Source organism: Lagopus muta, chromosome 9, assembly GCF_023343835.1.
Source record: "Lagopus muta isolate bLagMut1 chromosome 9, bLagMut1 primary, whole genome shotgun sequence".
Classification (NCBI taxonomy): Eukaryota; Metazoa; Chordata; class Aves; order Galliformes; family Phasianidae; genus Lagopus; species Lagopus muta.
In genome coordinates this window covers 10479888-10505447 of record NC_064441.1, presented here as the reverse complement: position 1 = coordinate 10505447, position 25560 = coordinate 10479888, and the positions used below count along the sequence as shown (strand labels likewise).

General features: G+C 43.8%; 1 protein-coding gene across 5 annotated transcripts in view; it reads left to right on the top strand.

Moving 5' to 3' along the window:
- The window catches only part of FGF12 (fibroblast growth factor 12), a 187518-nt gene extending 167154 nt beyond the window's left edge, over window positions 1-20364 (top strand). For 3 of the 5 annotated variants that reach the window (XM_048955375.1, XM_048955377.1, XM_048955376.1), the window contains 2 exons: window positions 12428-12626; window positions 18798-20360. In XM_048955375.1, coding sequence (XP_048811332.1) covers window positions 12428-12626; window positions 18798-18916 — 318 coding nt within the window. In that variant the 3' untranslated portion in view covers window positions 18917-20360. Of the gene's footprint in view, window positions 1-12427; window positions 12627-18797 lie in introns of all 5 variants that reach the window. The other 2 variants (XM_048955378.1, XM_048955374.1) reach the window with 2 other exon arrangements.
- The last annotated feature ends 5196 nt before the right edge of the window (window positions 20365-25560 follow it).

Sequence of the window (25560 nt, the reverse complement as noted above, 5' to 3'; positions counted from 1 at the left end):
ACTTACTTGTGGTATTAAGGAGTTATCATGCTCCTGACCCACCAAACTGCCCATGTGAGTCTAGCAAGACCCAGCCAATGATCACAGATGGACTGGGGCTGCCAGAGGTTGTTATCCCTGCATTGTGCCCAGTAATTGGTACATGGCACTGGTTTGGCCTTTTGTAATAATCACCCTTTTTATCGCACTCTTCAAAGGTGGCTTTGCATAGAAGACCAAGAGCAAAACCATAGTTCATTACGTGATTGCATAATTACATTCTGTTACAGTGCAATTTAGTTATGGAGGTAATTAAACGGCTGAAGGTCAACAGTAGGGCTCAGGACGCAACTAGGGGAAAAAAGAGTGGAGTCTTTTTAGGGTGAAATACCACTTTGTTGGCATCTTTTGCAGCTCAGGTTGTAGTTTTCTTCATAGCCCTGCAGGTTGTTCCTCACAGGGAAGGTGTGAGGGCTGCTTTGTGCTTTTATAGAGTATCACAGAATTATTCAGGTTGGAAAAGACCATTGAGATCATTTAGTCCAACACCCAGAGACAGCATGTGGCAGTGGGCTTCTGGAAAATCCTTGCACCACGAAAGCAAGAAATCAGGGGGTTATAAAATATTAACTGAAAGTAAGGCTTATAACAAAGTTTTTTAGAGTTGAGCCTTTCAGAACAACCTAGTCTTCTTACAGGCTTCTAGAGTCTGATAGGAATAAATAGCTTAATGGCTATTAATGTGAATGCTGTTGATTATGAATCTCAGTTCCCATCATATTAAACCCTGCAGCCTTTCTGCAATGGCTTTGTATCTATATGAATGTTATCTGCACCCTCTGAAGAGGCTAAAGCTAAAAAATGGCTTTTGAAAATGTGTAGCACCAGCATTATCACGCCTCGTTTTTTTTTATCAAGTTTACACTAACGAAGAAAAAAGAAAAAAAGAACAAAAGCCGAGACTTTTCAATATCAAAGTTAAATTTAGAAAGCAGGCTTCTGAAAGCATCCTTGTCAGTTGAAAGCTTGTTTTTTATGACTGACTTAAAAAGTAAAATTTCACAGCTCTCATTATTTTTCTTTTGTGCCTCCCGTGCCTTATATATTTTTTTACTGCCCTCTTCTAAGTAAAATGATCCCAATGGTGCTGTTACTTTCTGTGTATTCCAAGTGCACAGTGTTCTTGCATGTATTTCTGAGCATACTAGCAATGAGCTGATATGCTTCAGTTGGGTCAGTAGAGCTGTGGTAGTGTAAAACTAGTGATTCTTTAAGTCCAGTGATTCCACTTTTTGATTGAATTTCTGCACTGCAGGTTTTCATGTTCCAAATGGTTTTGTGTTGTTTCACATTCAAGAAATATGCTGACAGTGGCTTGTGGACACACTGTTCATTGCCCGGGGTGACAGTTTTGAATGGTGTGGGACGCTGCGTGCCTGTTGCTGAGCCCAGCGCTATTGTCTATGTTGCGTGCCTATTGCTACCCCAGCGCTATGTAAAGGCATAGGTGACTGTTCAGGTCCATTAGTATGAGTACATCGTTAGATAATAGAGTTTTGCTTAATCATTTTGCTTGCATGAGGTCCCAGCTATTGGTTAAGTCAGACACCTTGGGATTTCAGGTTATCTTTGTGTCTCTTGCTCCAGGCAGCAGTCATTACATTCCCACAGGACTTCTAATCTTCTCCTTCATTTCCCTTGTTATGAAATATCCATTTTAATTGAAACATTCATGAATCAGTGTTTATTCCTTGAACAGAATGTGTAGTCCAGCTTTAGTGCTTCATAGAAGATCCATTTCTGCTCTTGTTGCTGCATTAATGATTCAGGACTTAGCATCAGTGAAAACATATGAAAACTATGAAATATTGTGGATATCAAGGAAGGACTTATGTTGATGAACAAATGGTTTCTCTTCTGTCTTTTTTTTTTTTTTTTCCCTGCTCTGGACTAGCACAGAAGAAAGCAGATGGTGACTTGTTCCTTCTCCAGTGATACAGTCAGGAAAGCCCTGAGCTTTCCTTTCCTTCCTAATGTGTTCTAACGAACACATCAACCATTAGATTTCCTTAAAACTTATCACATTAAAAGAAGCATTTTCAGATCTGTGAAGGATCCAAGTGTGGCGTGTGCTCAACTCCTGGCTTTCTGCAAGCAATGTACTGATACTCAAATGGACAGGCTCAACAAATGACCTCTTTTCTTGCTACTGCTAACATGGTTCCTTCTTGTAATGGATGTTGGTAGGAAGTGCTTTTTGGAAGGCTTAATGTTTTGGATAGATCAGGAGTGCACTTGTAGAGCAAATCTTCCAATTACACTCACATGCTGCTCTTTGGTTCACATCACAGAGTGCAGTCTGGATTCCTTTTGGATGATGCCAAACTGAAGGGTACCCTCAGGAGTGCCTCTTATGTGCCAGATGTTTGGTCTTTGTGGGCTGGTGGCAGACAGGCAGCCGAACCCATTCTGAAATGCGAACAGTGCAAATGCCAAACAGTCCTCACCACCAGCAGTTTTGCTTTACCCACTTGGTCCTGCACTGTAGACAAAGAGTATGTCAACTAAAATCAAATGCACACAGTGTTGAAGAGAAACCCTGGACTCACTGAGACTGTGAGCTGCAGCTATCAATGAGATACACCAATTTTTAATTCTAGGTTGCTTTGTTGATGTGTTTTGGGTCATATAATTTGAAGACAGTTTCAGGGTCTTCTATACATTAGTAACAGGATAAAATTATCTCCTGTTTTACTGTGCATCATGCCAAATAGCGTTGCTGTATTATATTACTCTCTCTAGAGTGACTATATTATCTTAGATTGGAAGTTGCAGTCATTAGTTGGCTTCTGAACAGAATCAGATGCCAAAGCCAATCTGAGTTCTCTAGCAAAGTGTTCAACAGAGTGAAAAATTTCACTATAGCCACTACTGCAAAATTCCTAATGATATACTTCCATCTGTCTGATTCCTGGGAAGCAAAGAGTCAGCTGCAATGGGTCACTTGGCTGCATGAAGTGGAACAGTTTGATCTAAGCTGTGGCATAGTTTGGGTCCATTCAAAATGTGTGTGCATTGTCCACGGGTTATTTCACATCAAAATTAAAGTAACAGCAAAAAAAAAAAAAAAAAAGAAAAAGTAAGCCAGGATGTCAGTACATACATATCATGGAAATCTATTCACAGTATAAGTAAGCCTGGCCTTCTCTGTAAAGCACTTATAGGCTGTGAGATTTGTCAGCTCTTTCAGGCTAAGCAGAGATAGTGTGGTCAATATATGGATGGCATTTCTAACACAGCAGAGTTGGCTGATTTTCTGAATTCCCAGGAAATAAATGAACAAAGGGCTGTCTGCCTTTTGTGCCAAAGACTTATTTCTCCTCTCTCATCCAAAAATGTTCTTGAGAGCTGAGTCTCATTCATTCCTCAGGCTGAATATCCCTTTTGTTGCATGCAGCCAAAAACAGGCTCTTCATACACAATGAGCAGTTTAAAGAATTTTAGATGAGACAGTAGTCCAAAGTCTCTGGCTCAAGGACACAGAGTCTGGAGGACTCGGGACCAGCAGAAGAACCTGCTGTCAGAACTTAAAGTCAGTGCCTCGCTGACAGGGTAGGTGTTTGCCAACAGATTGTTTCCACTTGCAGTAAACGATACTGAGACCCAACAGAAACATGCCTGAAACCCCTCTGCCTTTGTAGACGTATCCCAGATGGGCGGTGCTAGATGATGAGCAGAGGGATTTGAAGCATTGGACACATGCTTTGCTTGGCTGCAGATAGAGCAGCCCCCAGCAGGAGTAGGGCAGAGAGGGTAGACCTGGCAGTTATTAGGGAAGCAGCTTGGCCTTTTATTTGGCTGGTTTGGTCATCAGAAACCATGCTGAGACACAGGCTTGGAGGCCTTGGTGGATTCCCTTCAGTCCTGCTGGTGGGCAGCAAAACTGGCCCCAACCCAAGAATATGCCACAAGCCTTTCCTTTTCTCTGCGTAGGCACTGCAGCAGCTGTAACGAGGGGGAGGTGAACGCCACATGAATATTCACACTTCATAACATTTCTTTTTGGTTGTGAGATGCAGCCTGTCCAACACCAGCTCACCCCAGCCTCAGCTGATGCCTTTAGACCACAGGGCTTTTGGTTATTTGGCCAGTTGTAGCCAACCTGTCAGCACACTGTCAAAATATTAATCACCTAGCACTACTCCTTTTCAGGATGGAAGTTTTAGCAGCAAAGAAATTGAATTTCCAGCTCTGGTCATGACAGCTCTGAAATTGGTTTAATGCAGGGGAGATCTCCTCAGCATGAGAGAAGATAGGGAGTGTGTCAGTGATGGTGTGCTTCCACCGTGTCCTGGGGTTTGAATTTAAGAGTCCAAGCAGAGAGGCTATCTCAATACATCACCAGCTTATGGTTGTAATAGGCCTGGCGAGCTCTTTGGCAAGTCCTCTTATCTCCTGCCCACATGACGTGTCACCTCAAAAAATGAAGTAAACAGAAAATTGTGCTAAAGTCTTCTCCTTTCTTCAGATCTGTGCTCAGTGTCCGGCCGTGCTGCTGGGGTGAGGGCAAGCACAGCTTGTCTGTGTCTGCAGAGTCTGCCTGACAAGGGCTGGGGCTCGCTGTGGTCCCCTTCTCCCTCATGTTGTTGTAGCTGTATTACTTCATTTATGTCAGAAAGAGAGGGTCTTTACCCAAGAAAATGAACTGGAACCCTAGGGAAATAAGTTTCTCAGCTAGCTCTGACGCGTCGTGTTTTACAGAAGGCTAGGCAAGCCACTTGGTCTTCCAGTGTTCTAGACCTCTGCACAAAAAATGTAGAAAACAAAAGGTCTTCCTTCTGCCTAGGTGAGGGTGTTTTTATTGGATGCCTGTAGCACTGTTAATGTGGTTTGTGCCTTCCAATATAGTTTTAATATGAATGATAAAATGATAAATCTAATATTTACTGCTAGTTTTCCACTGAAGGCTTCTTCTTCCTATCAGGATAAAATAGTGTCATGTTGGAAAATGCATGATCATTATTTTAGTTTAATACATCATTGTTATTATTATCAACAGTAGTAAAAATAGCAATGTTGCAAAAGTGACCAGAGGCCCCAAGTCAACTTCTCGTGTCCTCTGCCCAGGCTGAAAGTGATGCCAGGAAACTCTCTGTCCCCATAGAGAGATGACAGATTCAAAGCATCCCATCTGGCCATGTTTCTAGGGTTCTTACATTATTATTTTTCTTCATGGTTATTTTGGGCAGTAGCAGATGAGGCAGTGAGATGCTAATTTAGGAAGTCTGTTTTTCTTGTATGCAACTAACATATCTTCATCTTGTCCCATCTTGTCTCATGATCGTTACCTTTGAATGCATAAATGTATTTCTGGATACTGCTTTGGAGTAAAGCAGGGCTAATGGCAATGTTACCAATTCCAAACACTTTGTCAGAAAAACAGAATGCAGAGAAGACAATAGGTGATATGGAATTCCTAGGTGATACACAATACTGGAGTTTCACCAGATCTCCAGGCTGCCAGGAATGTGGCACCAATGCTGTCCAAAACCCTCACTTATAGGAATCAGTTGCTTTTCTAGAAGAGTGATGCTGAACTAGATGGGCTACATGCCATGTGAATGAGCTATGCTGTGATCACTGCTTAACAGCTCCACACTTTTAAGGCTTTACAGTCCTAACTTGAAATAAGGTCCAAGATCAGAGAACAAACCAATCAATTAAAATCCAAATCTAGCTAATAATTTGAAAAGAAATAATGTAAAGTTATTTCATCCAACAATGAATTTGAATTTGGGGTTCGTCAATAACAAAAAGCATAGCATCAGGCAGAAACGTGTCATTTTTCATGTGTTTCCCATCTGTGCATTGCTCACCGTGCAGCCTTTCTGAGATGACATCGTACACAGAGCTGCTCAGTTTTCTGTACTCAAATCTTTCTCTTGGAGCCTCTTCTCTCACTCAGGCTCTCCTGGGAGGCATGGAAGGGAGCAACCCAGCTTGAAGAATCATCCTGAGTTATGTTCTTGTCAGCACTCATTAAATTGAAAGCCGTGTTCCTATCAGGATTGCATGAGCAGCCGCCAAAGGCCAGTGCAGGGAATCTGTGCATATTTAACTTTATAAAGCATTTAGTAAAATGTATCTGTGCAGTGAGCTGGCCAAGAACTGAAAGCAGGAGAGCACAACGCAGAGATATAGTGGGATGCGGGGGTCTGAATTTGGCTCTCAAAAACTCATAGAGTTTCCAGGTGTGAGACCATGGCTCACGTGGATCTGTACAACCCCTTTTTGATCTGGGTAACCATCCAGCTGGAGCAGGATGGAGCTTGGCATGTCATGCAGAATCTGTTATGGGTCTGGGGGATTTCAAGTGAAGCCAACACAACACATATGTACCCTGGACACAGAGTTTTCCTGCGAAAGTAAGAGTAAATGGCCTTCTAGTTATGGTTTTCAGGGGCAGTAAGTTGGATTGCTATTTAATGTTGCTTCCCAGCTGTCAGAACTGGGAATCAGATTGGCATAGATGGGGATTTACGTGAAAATGTGCTCCCTTCGACCACAGATGATTCAGAAAGAGCCAGAATACTTGTAGATAACCATATTGTTTCCTTAAGTATATCTACTCTGAAGCGGGGCTGTGTGCTCCCATGTAGCAGCTTGTTATTTTAAAACTTATCTGTTCTCTCCTACTTCTAAAAGGCCACCAGGAAGGCTTGTCACCAATCTCTTATGGAGCTAGAAGGGGGAGGAAAAGTGGAGTGTGAACAGTGAATATCACCTGCCATCTGGACAAAGATGGGATGAGATGTAAAGTTTGGATGCAGTTTTGCGTTTCTTGATCACATGCCAAGAGAGAGCTCAGCTACAGTTATTTTAAAGCATTTCCAGGCAGAGGCAACCCTGGGCCATGGTGTAAGCTACATGGAGCAGTACACTGCTGTAGTCTCAGTGGGGCTTATCCTGTGGACAGGGCCTACATGTCCTGGGAATAAGAGCCAGGACAAGTGCTATGGTATGAGATTTGTGGTCACAAACTCCCAGGTATTTAAAGAATTGTCACACCTTTAAATGGGAGTTGGATATTGACATTTCATCTGGGATCTCACACGTCTGTGGGAATCCAGCGCCTTTGTTCATCCACTCAGGTTGATGCACACTGATACCCGTGATGAGCTTCTCGTTGCTCGTGGCATCAAAGAGGTGTTGATTAAACCTTGCTCTGGCTGAGGTCAGTGAAGTGGGTTTTTAAGGAACCCCAGGTGCTTTGCTGCAGTGCTATCCTCTCCCTTGGGACAGAGCAATGCTTGTGCAGACTGAGTGATCCAAGTGTTCCATGGGCTGCCTCCACAATCACAACGCAATGTTGAGAGCAGTGCTTTGATTCCCTAAACATAGAGCCGTAGAATCATTAAGGTTGGAAAAGATTGCCAAGATCATCTAGTCCAACTGTCCATCTACCACCAACATTACCCATTAAACCAAGTCCCTAAGTACACATCTCCATATTTCTTGAACACCCCCAAGGACAGTGATTCCACCACGTCTCTGGGCAGCCTGTGCCAGTGCATCGCCACTCCTTTGGAGAATTTTTTCCTAATATCCAACCTGAACTTACCCTGGCACAACATAAGGCCATCAGCTCCTCTTGGAGAATAGGCCAGCCCACACTTCCCTATAACCTCCTTTCATGGAGGTGTACAGAGCAAAATATATTTTAATTGACTTTGATGGACTTCGAACTCTCAAATCTAAACACTAACATCAGTAAACATCCTGAGTCATATTCTCTAGGAGGAAATCTTTGCCATATGTAGGTTTTGGTGCAGTTAAGGGCTTTTATCCCATCTGAAGATCTGGCTCAGTAATTGTGCAGAACATAAAAAAGAAACCCGTGAGTGCTGTAAAAAAGGGAAACTGTTACTCTGGGAGTGTGTTGGTTAGGTATTTCTGCACTCATAATTAACATTCTCTTCCTAAACTGTAGCACAAACTACTTGCAGAATGGGCTTTTTCTTTTATTGCTGCTTGTTTCGCTGACTAAATTTATTAAGTCATTGGGTTTGCATGTGAATGTGTATATTTTCTATTATATTCTGGGTTATAATAAAAGGAGATATTCAGGGAAAAAAAAGAAAAAAAAGAAAAAAAAAAAGAGTTGCTGCTTCATTGGAGCAGTACCAGGACTGTGACACCATTGGGATGGCATATTTTGAAGGAGCTGAAATATCCAAGCAGAGCTGTGCATTCCCAGAATACTCTCTGCTGCCTGCAGGGTTTGTGCCTGGAAGTCCACATTTCCATCTGCAGATGGCAGGAGACACTGGTGGGGTCAAAGATAAATTAAACATCGTATTTTTCTAAAACAGGAATAGCTGTTGGGACAAATCATGGTACCTTACACCCTCTCTGAGCACGTCTGTTGCACTAAGAACAAAAATCAAAATGCCAGTTACATCCATTCAGCTACTTTCTGTGTTTCAAAGTGTCATTGAACGTGGTCTCCCTAATTTTGTATGTGATAGATGCCATTTTACTTTTTTCCTAAACTGTGAAATTTCCAATCAAGCTACTGTTAGCACAAATGAGGTCTGTGTTTGTTTTTCAAAGCAAGTCTAATTACTCTGTCTTAGTGGAATTGCCTCTTGTACAAGTGTTTGAGATACAGAAAGCAAGTTGCAGGGAAATGCTATTCATTTTGCATGTAAATTGTTAACATTTCTTGTGCAAATATTTCATGCAAGTTTTTAGCTTAACAACTAAAAAAAAAAAAAGAAAAAAGGTCTGCTTTTGCAAATCACTTCCAGCAGTATCTGTTGATATTTAACAAAATGTCTCAGACCCATAATCTCCAAACAGTGAAAAAATAAATGTATTTATTTACTTTCTACCCTAAAAGTAATTTAGTCAAGAATACTATACCTATACTATTGTATATACTATACTCTACTACTATACCTATACCTATACTTGACTAATGGTATAGTCAAGAATACTATACCATTATTTCTGGAGGAGGTTGTAGGGGGACAGTCTTTGCTAGATGGGACTCCCCATCTAGCACATTTAATTAACACCGAAATAATTTTAAAAACCAAAACAAACATAAAGATCTGGACAATAGTTCAGTGGTTTTCCCAAACGACCTTTAGTTATCTCTGATTTCAACCCATGCAGTGGCTCTTGCTCAGAACTGTTAGTGTGAAGTCTGTCCTATTCACCTACACTCTGCTTTCTTCCAAGCTCTTCTCAGCTCAACATAACTGAACCAGCAGTTCCCACCTGATTTGACATAATTGCCACAATTAATTTTGACAGTAAAGCTTATAGATAGGTTCTGTCATTAATATCCCGAGATGCTTTCATTATGGGGAGGCACAAAGTAAGAGATATGGGCAGGAACCAAGTGACATGACATAGCCATGCCTTGTAAACTTTGGAGGCTAGACATTGGCCACCAAGGAGGTATCAGTGAAGAAAAACATAAGGATGCATGTGCTATCACCTTGGCAGAGTGCCCTGAACGCTGCTTGTCTGCCCCATCTCTTTTCTGTGAAGACCATAGGGGTTGTCAATAAGTACAAGGAATTGCCCCATAGTGTGTGTTTGTCTCTGTGTGGCACAGTGTTGATAATGGGGTGTTGTATATAATAAGAAAAATAATAATAGTGAATACAACTAGAACTCTGCTGGGTTTTCTTAAACCTACCTAATGGAGAGAACTGTGTTTTGATGGTGTTGCCATATTTCAGCTAATTTATAGGGGGTGAAGAAGCAACCAGCCAAATCACAGAAACAATCAAAAAGGTTTATTTGCTTGAGTAATTTCAGGGGAGATTAAACATACGATGAAAATCACTATTTCTGCTTTAGTTTTTATGTCTTCATTAAAAATGTCCACTTCACAGATAACATAATTTTGCTTCTTTAATGGTACATTAATGGCAATAGGTCAAGAAGGAATGGCTTCAAGTTGTGCCAGGGGAGGTTCAGGTTGGATATTAAGAAAAATTTCTTCTCTGTAAGAGTGATGGTGCACTGGCACAGGCTGCCCAGGGAGGTGGTGGGGTCACCATCCCTAGAGGTGTTCAAAAACCGTGGAGATGCAGCACTGAGGGACATGGGCATTGGGCAGTATTGGTGGTAGTGGATGGCTGAACTGGATGATCTCAGAGGTCTTTTCCAACCTTCATGATTCTGTGATTCTCTGATTCTAAGTGGATATGTGGTTATGAAGTGATTTCATGAGCTGTATGACAGAAAATATTACATAATGATAATTTTAAAAGAGATGTTTACATGAACACTTGATCTTAAATCACTTTTAAATAAAAATCTAGATATCTTTTTCTTTCTATAACCACAATTTCAATATGCAGTAGTTTTTATATTTCTGCTTCATTGAGAATAAAAAACTGTCCTTGTTCCATGTTGAAATAAAAACAAGCATTGAAAATCCAAACATGCCATAGAATCATAGGTCATTTGAGTTGGAAGGAACTCTTTAAAAGTTGCCTAGTGCAACTCCTGTGCTTGGCAAATTCCATATTCTGGGGAAGTCATTGGTTACCTTTCCCCAAGTAAAAACTTTCCAGTTCAGATAAGGAGAATTTTGTTAAAACATTTATACTGGTGGGGCAGCCAGCATGTGGTAAAGGGGCTGAGTGCCCAACCTGATTGCAGGGATGCTCCCATGCATTGTGGGGTTTGCTGCCTGGCTGGCCCAGATGAAAGCCATATGGGCTGGGCGTTGGCTCTGGGTTAGCGCACATCTTCTGCAGCCAGGCACAGCCTGCAGATAAAGAGCAGATTTGAGGGGTGCTTAAACGATGATCTTCTGGAAAACTACTTTAAGCACTGTGTTATAGTGCTCTAAGTCATCCAGATCTCTCTCAACTTGTTTCACTCCCTCTTCCTAAAATATTTCTCCAGCAAGGAAGACTCCCTTAGATGAGGGAAAACAACTCAATGGGCTGAAAGTGTTTTTATGCACATGGTGCTGATTGATGCAAGCTTCACAAATGCAGCACAGCTCTGTGCTTTCTACTCTGCTTTATCTTTGGTGGTTTCAAGCCTGCCCGGCTCTGCAGGTCTGCTGAACACGGGATTTATTGTCAGGCCAACAACACTTTATATAACCCCTGGAGCACTGGGGAATACATGCCTGAATGTTGCTGAATGTTCAAAATGTTCACTCTTAAAATGAGGTCTGCAGTAAATGTGTGGCATTACTCCAGATGCTTTGCTTGGATGTTGGTCATGGGTTTTCCGTTGGGGAGGATAGAGAAGCTCCCTAAGAACTCTGAGTGGCAGTGGCCTGGGAGGGAGCATTGTTGTCCTGGAGCAGCACTGCCTTCATCATGGGCCTCCAAGATGCTTTCCCTGGGTTGTGCAAGATGATATGTATTAGCTTTAGAAAAGTTTGAGGGGCGTTTGTGTAATTTTGTCTTTCTTTATTTGTTTATTTGGTTGGTTGTGTGTGTTTGTTTTTTTTTCTTGCAAAGAATATCATCATTTTAAGAAACCCAATGGGAGCATTTACTTCACTAGGATGAATTTTCATTTAAGTCTGGGAAAAAGAACGCACCTCAGACCAGTAACCGATGTCTGTCTTAGTGAAGAGTTGGAAGCTGCTGGCAGAGTCCCATGGGCAGCCAGCTCTTTTCGAAGAGGCTTAATGTTATTTCCCTGTTGTAAAAACCTTGAGAAGTTTGCAGGACACAGCAAGGTACCAGACCAGTTCTCTGTGTCTGAATTTACATCTTTATCAAAAGATTTGCAAGCTTTGTGCCAGCGTTTCCTCCTGCCTTTTTTGAAAACAAGTAAGTTTGTTACTTGATTTTTGTACTCCCATTTCTCCACATCCAGTTACCTGATCCTGACAAGCTGCCTTTTGCCTGGAAGTATTTATAGAATCTCAGTGTTTTAGGCACTGCACATTGCACGTTTCTTGCCCATCATGCAGAAGGCAAGAGCAAAACCAGAGGGATGCCCTGGAAGTAGCAGTGAGCAGCAAGGCTGTTTCTTTGCTTCCCAGCTCTGTGGGCTTTTTTTTGCGTAGTACTTCAGTCCCAAGTGCTTGTAGATGAGACCTGGGAGAGCATACACACTTCACAGTAAGACACACAAACAAGGGCAATGCTATGGCTGGCTTTGAGAGCTTGCTGGGACACAAATTCTTGACTTCTGCACATTTTTCAAGCCTGTTCACTGTGGGTGGTTTTGTAAACCACACCTCTGCCCTGTCAGGGAAACAAAGCCTTCTTTTTCAGTGGGGACTTTTCTGGATGAGTACTGTTGCTGATGCCTGTTGTTTTCTATTGTTAAACTGACTGCAATGCGTGACTGTCGTGTATCACTCAGTGATGCCTAATCCAGGAAATCAGTGATTAATCTTTTCACCGCTTTTTCTTCTCTCTCTGTCTCTTTCTCTCTTTCGCTGCAGGATGTTTTCACACCAGAGTGCAAATTTAAGGAATCTGTCTTTGAAAACTACTATGTTATTTATTCTTCCACGCTGTATCGGCAGCAAGAATCCGGACGAGCGTGGTTCCTGGGACTCAATAAAGAAGGTCAAATTATGAAGGGAAACCGGGTGAAAAAAACCAAACCCTCATCACATTTTGTACCCAAACCCATTGAAGGTATGGAATCTCTCCTTCCATCTGTGTGGTGTGCAGGGTGGGTGAGCTGGCAGGTGCAGATTTGGGGCTGCATGGATTTGGGTGCTGGGGAGCACTTTTGGAGTGCTGGGCTGCACTGCTGGCATTTCATTCATCTTCCATCTCACGTAAAAAACTCGGCATGTTATCACAGCCTGAGGCTTCAGTGGAAGTTGAATTTTTGCCCGTTTACTGACAGTACAGTGCTGAAGTGTGCCATGGGCTCATGCCATGGCATTTTTTATGGGCTGGCATCTGGTAGATGAAGAGATGTACTGTAACGAGCTTAGTCTTTATCAGGTACTAACTTGATTTTGGAAACAAGCAATTGTCCCTTTTCTGTTACTAGTAAATTCAAGAGAAATTCAGCTCTGCATTCACAAGTATTTGCAGCCTTTGCACAGAAGATGGAGGTGGTAGAAAAACAGAGAATGCCACAGGTGCGCTTCTCCTGTGCTTGTTCTCAGTGACTTTTCTGCAGCTGGAAGCCAATTGGAGGCAGCAGCAGGGCAGCCTTCCTCAGCTTTGGTTTCTGCTGAAGACCAGGGCATGCTTCAGCAGGAGCTTGGGTTCCATTCCTCTCCTGCCTTGGCTAGGAAGAGATTTTACAGGTGCTAGCTGTCCCAGCTGCGTTTCCAGCTCCTTCTGATGGCTCTTTGCTATCTGGTTGTCTGTTGGCACTGAGCAGAGCCTTGGAATCCAGATTTCTTCCCCAGTGCAGCATGTGTGGTGTCTGTTGAATGGCTCAGTAGTTGTCTTCTGCATGTGTTAAAGTAGGCCATTCCTGCGGCTCTCCTCACAGCAGGATTCACCGTAACAGAGGTGCCTGGCCGCAGCGGAGTTCTCATTGCAGCAAGTGCTGCTCCAGCTTTCATTTTGAAAAAACAAACCCAGCCCGAGAGCTTCCCTTTCCTGCAGTTGCCTCCTCCCACACTCGCTTCAATCACAGCTGTCACATAACCTCCTGAGCGAGTGAACGCTTTGGAAGTTGGCAGCCAAATGAAGGGCTCCTCCACCCCTTCCCTCCTCCACACGCTTTGCAGGCGGCCTCTGCTGCATCAAAGAGCTGGCAGCCGCCCAAGCCCGGGCATGTGTCAGCTTCCCAAAGCGTTCAGCTGTCTGGGACTATGGCTCCAGACGGAGGGCTCTGTTCCCAAGCCCAAGATTCACTGTCAGTAGCAGAGGGCTGGAGTAAAACGTGTTCAGCTCCATGTGACTTGTCTGTGCTGCATCCATCAAAGTCTCCGCGAGCAGAGCTTGCAAGTGGAGATGTGAGAGAAAAGGGGCAACTTCTGCCCTGGTTTAACAGCATCTTTCTCTTTGACATGACTAGAAAGAACGATTGAAAGCACTCTTCTGCTGTACTTGCATGTCCCTTCTGCTGAGCACCGCAGCATGTCCCAGCGTGTGTGCTTGGCTGCTTTTTCAGGCTGGTGCCGTGCTGCTTCCATCTGCAGTATGTACACAGGTTTGCTTTTGCTCAGGTCCCACCGCCAGCATTAACACTGTGACACAGTGCTGACATGGTGATGTGTGCACAGAGGATTCGGGTCCTGTGGAAAGGAGTAGTGTCGCATGCAGTGCTAGGAATCACTTCACCCACCACTTCAGTGGCAATTATCTCTGAGCTGAAACTTCCCAGCTGATTGCTGTGCACAGAAGAATTATGCAGCAGCTCAGTGAAGGGAACATTTGCAGGAAAAGGAATCACAGAAAAGCCCAGATTGCTCCTGTAGCATTGACTCCTGTTGCTTCATACTGCTTTCTGAATTTAGAAGCTCTTTTCTCAGAATTGCAAATGGCCAGTAAGCTAATGAATAAGTATGAAATGTCCTCCCAAGGAACTTTTATATATATGTATATATATATATACATATATATACATACACAGTTCTGTCTGGGTGTGCTATGCTAATCCTGCAGAGTGCTTTGTCTCCTGTAGGTTGTCAGATGCTGGGGCTGTTCTGTGCAAAGCCACTGGAAGGGTTTCTGCGTTTGGTTTGCACAAGGAGTTAGGTTTGGTCTAGTGGAGGTAGGATGTGCTTGTTTGTTTTTGAAAATCGCACCAAGCTTAATCAATATAAAAGCACAAAAAAAACGTAGTGAGTAATAATGGGAAACGTTCAGTTCCTCTCCCATCTGTGTGCTGGCAAAGCCAAGGCAAACAGCCTGCCTGTCAGCAGTTAATGTACGGTGTGAGGCCACTCTTGGTTAAAAACACACATACGCAACCCACTTCTTTTGATATTTCTGATCGCTGATCACTTGGGCTAAATGAGCCTTTAAAGTGCAGACATACAGATTGAACCAGACTGCGCAAGAAACTAGCTTGGGTATAATTGTCACTTGGACACCAAGCTGTCTTTTACAGCAATTTCAATCTCCTTAAGTGTCTGCATTGATTAATACTGGACAAACACATCTATTGTGCCTCTTGTTTTTTCCATCTCGACTAACGGGAGCCTCTTCCTGTCCCTTAAGTAAAAATTCTATCAGATGATTTTTGTGAATGAGCTCTGCTGTTTTTAGTTCCCTCTCCTTGAAGATATCATTTCCAGACTATTCTACCAAAAGAGCTCTCACTGGTCCTAACTCCAGTGTATATGGTGTGGCACATCTGGCCCTTTTTCCTCCCTCTGAGTCAGCTGGGGCTGCCCCTGACTCTGGACTCCTGGTGCCTCAGCCCTTAGGCCTTGGACGCGTGTCAGTTGTTAAGAACAAGACATGTTGATGACTGGCCTACCACTCTACCAATCTGTGTTAAACACAGCTCCTCTTTTGTACCTGTCTTTCAGATAGACAGGCTTTGGTATGTTCTCTGCCCTATACTAACTCATTTGTTCATCTATCAAACTGCTAATCATTTTATTAGATGGCAAACGCGCTGTATTTTAACCATGCTTTTGCTTGGCCATTTGTCATCCTGCACTGGCTCCCACCTGAACAAGCTGACTCCATCTGGCAGCATCCTGCACATCCAGCCGCCTGGCAGCCGCCAGCTCAGACAGCTCTGAAATGCATCAGCTGGGCCTGGGGTAGGAACACAGTAATTAGAGGCAGAAAACAAGAGCGCATAATCACTCGCTGCCTCCTGCCCCTAGCTGTTGCTCAGATAATTAATTCTCTCCACCAGAGCATTAGCTAATGTGGCCGCTGCTGCAGCGGCATTCGGAGCTGTGCCCAGCCCTGCCTCCTGCTTAGAAAAATCTCAGCTCCTCCAAACTCCCGAGACCTAGGGCAGGGAAAGCCATCTACATGGATGTATCTAAGCTCCTTTAATAATCTTTTCCTTGTATTCTAGAGAAAGGCAGTGAGGAGCGCGTAGGCACCTCCAAACCTCTTCCTGTTGCAGCGATGCCAAGTGAAGCATGCAGGGTTTGGGACACATTATGTGCTTCCTGAGCACTGCTAGTCCCTGTGCCCAGGGAGACAGCACAGGGTGCATTTAGCTTCCCTGCAAGGGCGGTGTGCTGATGCTGTGCTCAGAAAGCAGCAGTGAGCCATCAATCCTGTATCAGCACACAGGAGAGAGGATCATCTGTCCCTGGGTGAAAGCAGCCCCATCTTGCTTTCAGTCTTTTGAGAGGATGCTCCCCCCCTTGTTTGTCCCCCCTAGACCTCTCCCTGCCTACCTGCTTGCAGAATTCTTTATACATGCAGAGCAGCCTGCATCAAGAGGCGCAGGTACCAGGCAGGGCACAGCCCTGCTCCCACTCTCCCCATTCCACGCAGTGGATCAGGCTCACGGCATTTCCCAATTAAAGCATGAATATGGATGCGTTGATTAGAATCTGGAACACAGGAGCTGATTATCTGATTGAAGCTCCAAAGCATTCGCTGGGTTTGCAGACATGGAGGGCTGTATTTGGTTTGGTGTGTGGGTGGGGGTGGGTGGGAGAAGCAGGAGGAGAGCCTGTTCTCAACAAATTGCTCATCCTTCCCAAGCTGCCTGGTGCTCTGAGCACACAGCCTCACTCTGTCCTTACAACCCCATGCACACACATCCGTGTACAAATACCCAGGCAATATTTAGTGCCGTACAAATTCTGCATACCACACTGATATGGGTGTATCTAAATACTGAAAATACACAGGTCTCATGCTGCTGTAGGTTTTCTGGCATGGTTTGTTGGCACAGCCTGTCTCGTACTTAGACTTTGACAGCACTGAGTGAAAAGCATACTGAGCAGCCTCCAGCCCTACCCCCTGTCAGTGCTCACAGCATCTGCTGGAGTGGAGGATTAACCTCTAATTCCTGCCTTATTTGCTTGCTAGGTACAGGGTTTCCTTAATTTTCGGTTGCATGGTGTTTACTTCTGCAGCCTGATTTGTATTCGTGACTCTGTGGCCAGTGATGATGCAAAAACCTAGACTGTGCCTTGAATTTCTCTGCGTTTCTTTGTCCTTGTGGGCACTGAATTCATCTCCCATTGCCCAGCTGCAATACTGAGGCTGGAAGCTGGGGGTTGACTGTAATGCACACAGCTGCTTGGGAAGGACCCATGCAAATGCCTATGGCTCAAGCCTGGACCTGAGGCTGAAGAAGTTAGGACTGAGGCAGAACTTGGCACAGTACAGGTGCATCAGCAGCACAAACCCACATTTCTGATGGGAGAGCATCACATCAGAAAGTGAGATCCATCTCAGGAGTGATGTGCATCCCGAGGGTCATCAAAAGACCGTGCAGCTCGGGCTAAGAGATCACGCAGGAACATGAGCACAGGTTTTCCTCCATTACTAAACTTCATCATGTTGTTCTTTAAGCTTTCTCTGTCCAGTGGTTTTTCTCTCTTTTTTTTCTCATGTTCATCAAATAACAGCAGCATTGACAGTTTGCAGTGCAGGCCCTGCCTTCCAGATGCATTGTGAGGCCCAGTGTGTGTTTGTGGGTATGTCTGAACTGCTCTGAAAGCTTTGTGTGAAAGATACTCTATGACTCTATGAGAAAAGTCATATTTTTTCAACGTTCATATATTCAATGAGATATCCCTCCCATTAATACACAGTTGACTGCACTTTATCTCTGTCCTATATTGTTGCACACTGCTATCACTGTTTGTCAAGCGAGGAGTAGAATGCAGAGCAATAATGTCATTTGTAGCCTGCCTCTAATTGCCAGAATTTATTTGCAAATCAGGGAGGTTATAAACATTATTAATATTAAAATATAAATTTTCCTATATGTGGGGTATTTGTTTCATCTATTCAGATAATTTTTGAAATTTTCCTATTGTTGAGCACTCAGAAGTGAAAGCTGATGGCTCTGTCCATCCTATGGTTCTACAATAGGAAGCAGTGCATAATCAGTTCCTTCCATCCTAATTTTTGCAAAAATGCAGGTAGGAGAGTTGAAGGCCAGACCCATCTCAGGCTCTCAACTTCAGAGTATGTGCCCTTGGAGTACCTCTGTATTTCCATCCCTTCCACAGCTCACCACATTTACAAAGAGCTCCACAGAGCTGTTCCTTTTGGTGTTACCCACTGGGCTGTCCTCAAGCCATCAAGGTGTGCTGGCTCAGGGCAAGCACTGGCACACCTCAGTGGCACAAGGACAGCCACTTGGACATGGGCCCCTACATTTGCCTTGGCTATTGACTGATAGGGAAGAACTAGTGCTGAGAACAGACCTCAGGCTTTGACTGAAGACACCAAATGGGCTTCAGTCACCACTTCAGGACCCAGAGCTTCACACCCAGAATGGTTGGGTGGCTCAAAGGCAAGCATGGCTTTGATTCAAGACTCTCAGAATCTTCACATCAGAGATTAAGGACTGGGGAAGAGGTAATCCTCAAACCTGATATTGGATGATAAAAGCATATCGAGACAATGCCTGGTGCTGTGAACTGGAATGCTTATTTTATGTATATAACATATTAAAAAATAGTAAAGCATAGAAAGCCTAGACTGACTTACCCATGGAGAAGCAGAAATCCCTTGTTTCTGTCTGTGCCTCTGGAAGGATCTGGCTAGCAGCAAAGGCAGATAGCAGATCTTGCTTGGTAAGAGGATCTTCCACTGGGTCACTGAGGCTTTTGTGTGTCTGCATTTGTGTTGTTTTGGGGTGAGGACTTCAGTCTTGCATACAGATAGCTCATGGTGGTCAGTGATGCTGTGACTTCAGGGCTGCTAACGGGTTGTCTTTTCTGTTTGCAGTGTGCATGTACAGAGAGCCATCGCTGCATGAAATTGGAGAAAAACAAGGACGCTCTAGAAAAAGTTCAGGGACACCAACCATGAACGGAGGCAAAGTCGTTAACCAAGACTCGACATAGCTGACAAACACCCTCCCTCCCTCCAGCTCCTCCCTTCCCACCCACCTTCCCACCCCACCCGGCGAACCCACACTGAGAGGACGACAGCTGAGCAAGGCAGGACCTACGGTAGTGGCTAGGAGCCCGAACTCCAGGAGCTTTCTTTGTGTAGGATGAGGAAACTGAACCCCAGATCTTGCCTGTTGCAACGTTTTAAAAAAACAAAATAAAAAACACACACACACGCAAAAAAAAAAAAAAAAAAAAAAAGTGAAGAAAAAAATGTTTTAAATCAGGACTTCCATTAACATTTTCAAAGCAAACTGTTTGCTCTGTGATCAAAGGGGGAAAAAAGAAAAAAGGTCTCATCTCTGCATAATAATAATAATAACAACAACTAATAAATACAATAATAATAAATAAAGATGTTACCTTTAAAAAAATAAAACAGAGCTTTTGGAAAATCGAACTTAGCCATAACGATGTGTGAAAAACACAGGCTGGGACTGCGCTTTCTGCCTTATGCTTCCACCTCACGTTCACCACTGGGTTTGCCATCCTCTCTTCCCTGGGGATGGATGGGATTTTTCACACAGCAGGAAAGGTAGGGACGGATTATGACTGTGTTTGCTCTGCTATCAATAAAATACGGCCTGTCCGAATTAGGAGTCTGACAGTTATGGGCAACAAACAAGTTGCTCTGTATTCAGCTTTTCCCATCTATATTCAGACACTGCGTAGTTATTTGTTGCCAGTGTCACTGTGTGGATGTGTTTGACCCAAGTCTGGCATTTTATGCCTTTTTATCATAATTATTTATATTTATAGGCTTGTTTTACTGTATTAATTGCCAGAGGAGTTTCAGAAATGGGTTTTCAGGTCTTGCAGAATGAAATTATGATATTTATTAGGGAAGAGCGAGAAGATGAAGGGAAGGAAGGATGTCTGCTTGCTTTAGAAACTAAAATGGAGGCAGCAACACTGCTAAGTCCCTGCTGTCAGCAGTGACAAGGCACTGCTGGGGGGTTGGCAGTAGTGGTTCCTTGTGAGCCTGGCTCAGGTGCCAAGAATAAATGCCCTTGGCTTTCCTAGATGGGACAACACTGCCCTGGCTGGGTGCTGGGAAGGTTTTGGTGCTGAGGCCAAAACAAAGGCTTTGGTTAAATCTGTTGGAGGGAAAATCAAATTCAATAAGCAAATACCCAAGGGCTTGAAGAGGGGTATTGTGTTGGAATGGCCCATTACACAAGTGAAAACAGCCCAAAGCATTGCTATTATAAGTCAGGCAGGCTTGTTTCACTTCATAAAATTATGGGTACACATAAAAAAAATGCAGAAAATAGCACTATAATTCTTGGGTCTGCTTTGTTGCCACAGCCATTGCATACTACAAAGCTGCTCTGGGAGATGATGAGCAACCCAGCTGCTGGCTGGGCGAGCAGCTGTACAGGCACCAAGAGGGCAAATGCTAAGGGTATGGAAGACTCCCAGGATCAGCATGAAGGAATGCATTTCAAGCATGTTTTCAAAAAGCTTGAAATAAAGAACCTTATGCTATGGCACTGCTGCCCAGCACTGCGCTCACATACTTGCAGCCTGCCTGTGGGCCAACAGCAAAGCATCAGCAACACCAGCCCAATGTTAACTTTAAAATCACACACTGGAGCCCAGCAGTGAGGTCTTCTGGGATGAGCTGGGGAGCTCCCAGAGCTAGGGCAAAGTCACAAACAGATGTGTAGTGAGCCAAAGCCCAGCCTTATCTGATACAACTCATGGCCTACATTTCAGCTTCATCCCACACTACAGGGATCTCCCAAAATTAGGCAGTGGTGGGTTGGGGTTGGCTGTTTACTCACACGTGATGGACATCCAAAGACATGGAGCCTAAAGACCATCATGCAGAGCTAGCAGTTCCACGACCTAACCGAGCCACCAATGCCCAGGTCACAATTTGGACCCTCCTGCCCCAGCCCTGGAGGTCACACTTCATGGAGCACAGCAGGATCTGTGGGCTGTGAGCAACAGCAGATCCAGTGGGACTAAGTGCTGATTTTTCCACTGTGTGTCTCAACCTGGGCCTTTACCCAGTACTAATTTTTATTTGCCATATTTTCATTTCATTGTCACTGCTAGAGTGAGCCCCTGGAAATGCCATGCTCAGACCAATACGTCAAAGGAATCTGCTTCAATCCATTGTGTTTGAGCTAATCACCTCATGTGACACTCACTGTGCTGGCCCATAACAAGAACTAATTAGTGCAGCTCATAACCAGAGCTTACATTACCTCAGAGTGAACAGAGAGCAACTCTTCTGCCATGTGCTCTAAGTGCTGGCTTTCCTTGCTGCCTACTTGGCCTTAGCAAACCATCAGTCACTTATGGTGGCATGAGGCACAACAAAAGCCTCTCACACACCTTAGGAAACACTGTACACCTCCTAACCTGTGTGGCAGATGGAAAAAATCAGCTCACAGTGGGACATTAGGACAGCCCCAAAAACACTGGGGTTACACAGTCACACACCTGAGAAAGCCGAGGAAGACCTTCAGCTCGTTGGTACAAAGGTCTCCATGTGTGTTTGATTTAAACTCCCTGCCCCTCTCTCAGTGAAGTGCTGTGGGTTAAGTTGGCTACCCATCAGGAAAGACTTTATAGAGACTTTCCTGCTTTGAGGCTCTTACACTCTCTTCTCTGTTTCCCACTGTTATTTGACAGTGTCAAAGTCCTGATGAGTGACATTTCTTTTTTTCTTTCTCTATCCACACACACCACAACCATTTACAGAGCTTCAAGACTCAGTTTAACATGCTAGCAGCTACAGTCCTTGCCTATGTGTGGTACTAGGAGGACAGTTTCCCTTCCCAGCTCTGGTAGCATGCCACTGGGAGAACATCTAGTTCACAAAATGGCCAACAAATGTAAATTAAGTAAGCTATTGTTCATCTCACCTGGCCTCCAGCAACTGTTAACTCTGCTACGTCTTTGCTCTCAGAGTAACACGTTCTGCCACAATTTCTGAATGAATGGAAGAAGTTGGATATTCTGTCCAGCAGCAGAAAGCACTCCATAGCACAGAAATATCACTACATTTAAAGGGTTCATATGCTCCATCCTTGACAGTGCTGGCTGCACTGCTCTGCCAGTATATCCTATGCAACAAGGCTCCTCTCACCTATACAAGAGCAAAGCCTGAAGACAGGGATTTAGTGGGAAAGATATGCAGAAAAAGACACCAGCACAAAAGACATGGCACACTGTGCCAGCAAGGCATGCCACAAGTGTCAGCACTGGCATGTGACAATGTGCTGTGAAATGAAGCTGACACTCGACAAAGCAACTTATGAAAGTTGTCTATCAACACTATTTTTTTGTGTGTGCTCAGATTGGGTCTGGCTGCTGGAGCCCACACAATCCTTCAAACTGTCACAGGCCTCAATTTGCACCTATACACCCTTAAACTGCACTGATTGTGCACCATAACCATGGACTCCCCTAAAAGACAAAACATCCACATCTCAGCAAAGCTGAAGTGAGCAGCAGTGTGAGCTCCCTGCACTGATTGGAGGTAACAGGAAACAAAATGTGCCGTCTTTCCTGGTTTCATGCCAGCAAAACTGAGACATGGATGCGTGGCAGACATTTAAAAACTGTCTTTTTGAGGACTTCAGCACCTAAAAACAAAGGCGCAGGGCTATCATCAGTTGTAGCAAACAAAATCAAACTTTCCTATGAGCATGCACTAAAAGATATTACCTTTAATATGTGGACATCAACGATAGAAGGACTTGGTACCAAAACAGAGCCAACCTTGGGCCTCCAACCACTGTAACATAGGTAGTAGGGCTCAGTCTGTATGTCACCTTGAATCAAGAAAGTAAAGACAAGTTGGAATGTCAAAGGTGAACGTCTGCATGGCCAGATTCCTCTCAACATAGAACAAGATGTTTAGTTGCTGCTGTGGGATGACCCACTGCAAGTACCTAGAAGCAAAATCAAATAAAACACCACAATAGTTCCTCAGTGAAGCAGAGTGGTTTCCATGGCATTCACATCTTCATCTCCCACAGCCTGTGTTTCTACCTTCAAGGTGATGGAAGGCCATTTCAAAAATGGCAAAGCAGCAAAGTTTACATCCTCCTCACCATCATGGAGTAATGCTAAAGAATTATCATGGCATCAACAAGTTTTGCCATGCTCTTCTTATACGCCTTGATTAAGGACAGTAAAATCCCACAGGCCAGATCATAACATTTTTAACGTCTTGTTTAAGCACCTCAAACCTGCTCAAATCTTCATGGCCACAAAATAAAAGCAAAGTAATCACCATTTCAGGACAGAGCTTTCCAATACTAAATAACTAGTTGCACGCACTGAAAGCTGGATGCCTTCCCAGCCTGCTGCCCTCATGGACCCTGGGCACCTTGTCTTTCACAAAAGATGTGTAGGTCACCACGTCTCCATGGCTCAGTTCAGCAGTGCTAATCATTGTGATGGTACAAGAAGCTCACACAAGAACCAGGTCATCCCTACTGGAGGCAGTTGGAGGATTTGGTCTCCCACAGTGGTCTGGAAAGGGCAGAAGCTCTGGTCAAACAGCTGCTTTAAAAGGGAGAAGATAGGATGCTTCATTTACACCATGCTCTGGTACAGGCAGGGAGATAATTCATCTTTGGGAAATGCCATTAATGTTTATGGAGCAATACAAATGGACGTGGGCTCTCCAGAGGGGAAGAAAGAAAAAAGAAAAAAAAAGTATTACCAATTAAAAAAATAAGAAGAGTCTGGGTATGGAATCTGAGCAGAAGCAAAGGATAACCCTCCCAAGAGTCTATTAAGAATGGGTTATATATTGTTCCATTTTCCATGCTCATTACAGTCACTGCCCCAGTAATAGCTACATGCTATGCCTTTTTCTATTCTAGTACAATATTCCCCATGGGAACTAAGTATCTCAGTTTAAATACTGAACAGAACTGATAGAAGAAAGCATGTTTTTGTTGTGCTAACCTTGTGTGTTAATCTGCATTTTTGGGAGCTGATTATTACACCTCTTTCTCATTGCTTGACCCAGAGGACCTCCCTCATCTCCATGCCTCCTGCATGCAGGGAAAGACAAGAAAATGCTGTCCTGGGCCATTCTGCTTCTGAGCAGAACAGTTTGTGCAGATCCCATTGTACTCCAAAATCTGCAACACAGGACCTGATCACAGGATGGCTAAGGTTGGAGGGGACCTTAAAGATCATTTAATTCAAACCCCTGCCATGGGCTGGTTGCCCCCCACCAATGCAGGCTGCCCAAGCCCCCACCCAACTTGGCCTTGGGCACCTCAAGGGATGGGGCACTCACTCTGCTCCTGGTGCTTGAGGTCTCCATGTCCTGCTGCAGGGATGTCATAAGGATCACAATATTCCAGCATAGGAAATGGTCTGATACTGCGATAACAAGACCCTAGAAAGGCAAAGAGCTTCTAATTAGATGGGCCCTCAAAGGGATAATTCCTAGCTGACTCTGACAACATTCCCTATTAATTCAGTTTCCCAAACTACTGCAGAAGCTGGCAGGTGATACAACTCCACACAATTCACTGTTAAACAAAGATGCAAAGCAGTGCATGGAACACAAGTTCAGAAATGTACTTTGCTTGACATTAACTCAATTTGAAGATCAAAAAGAGGTGTATTTAACTTTGTATTATCTTTACATTTAACTTCTCCTATTTTCTGTTCTTTCTACACATCAGAGAAAATAGAAAGAACAATTAATAGGGAGCAACACACTGGGAAAACATTGATTTCTGGAGTAGAAACAGGAAACACTCACTACCCTCACAGATTAATTGATACTTCAGTAATCCCCACATCAGTCATAAATCTACAGAAGTTCTCTGAGCTTCAGATGGGTGGTTTTCCCCATGGGAGCACAGTGAGCTTTTACAAGGCTCTGCAAGGCTTGCCAGTCCCCAGCAATCTAAGCACTTCTCCTAGCAGGAGATTCAGTACCCTGAATCTGAGTCATCTGAATTCTGATGGTGTGGAATCAAAGTTCCCTATGGAAAAGAGACCTAAAATTGTCATAGGGAGAAGGTCTAGTTAAAAATCTTTGGATTTCCCTTTCGTACTTCTCCCCCCAAATGCAACTTTCAAACATCACAATCACATCTCTACTCTCAAATCACTAAATACGTTTGCTGCATTATTCCAGAGTTTTATTGCCTCTGTAGGATTGCATAGGCTTCTTATAAAGTGATAATATTTCAGACATCGCAAAGGTTGAGATATATCTGATTGTCAGGGGTCATGATAACCCAACTTTAGACATGCACCAAACTTGAGTCTGTATCCACGTAGAAATCAAGCTTCAACTGTTGCAGCTTGAGGCCATCTATTATTAATTCAGTAAAACCACTTTTTTGTTCAGAAATGCATTCCTCAGGAGAAGCTCCTGCAAACACATCAGCAGGCGGTGAGTGCAGAGAGGCAAAGAATGGATGCACTCCTGAGAATCAAAGCTGGAAATACTTTGAATAGAAAGACAAACTCATCAATGAAGTGAAATCTTTCCCAATGCAGCATGAGCTTGTTTAAGGTAAAGACTTCACCTTTTCTTTGTCAAACAGTTGTCTGCTCCTATAAATCAGAAGGAATAAGGTTTAAGCCCTGGTAGT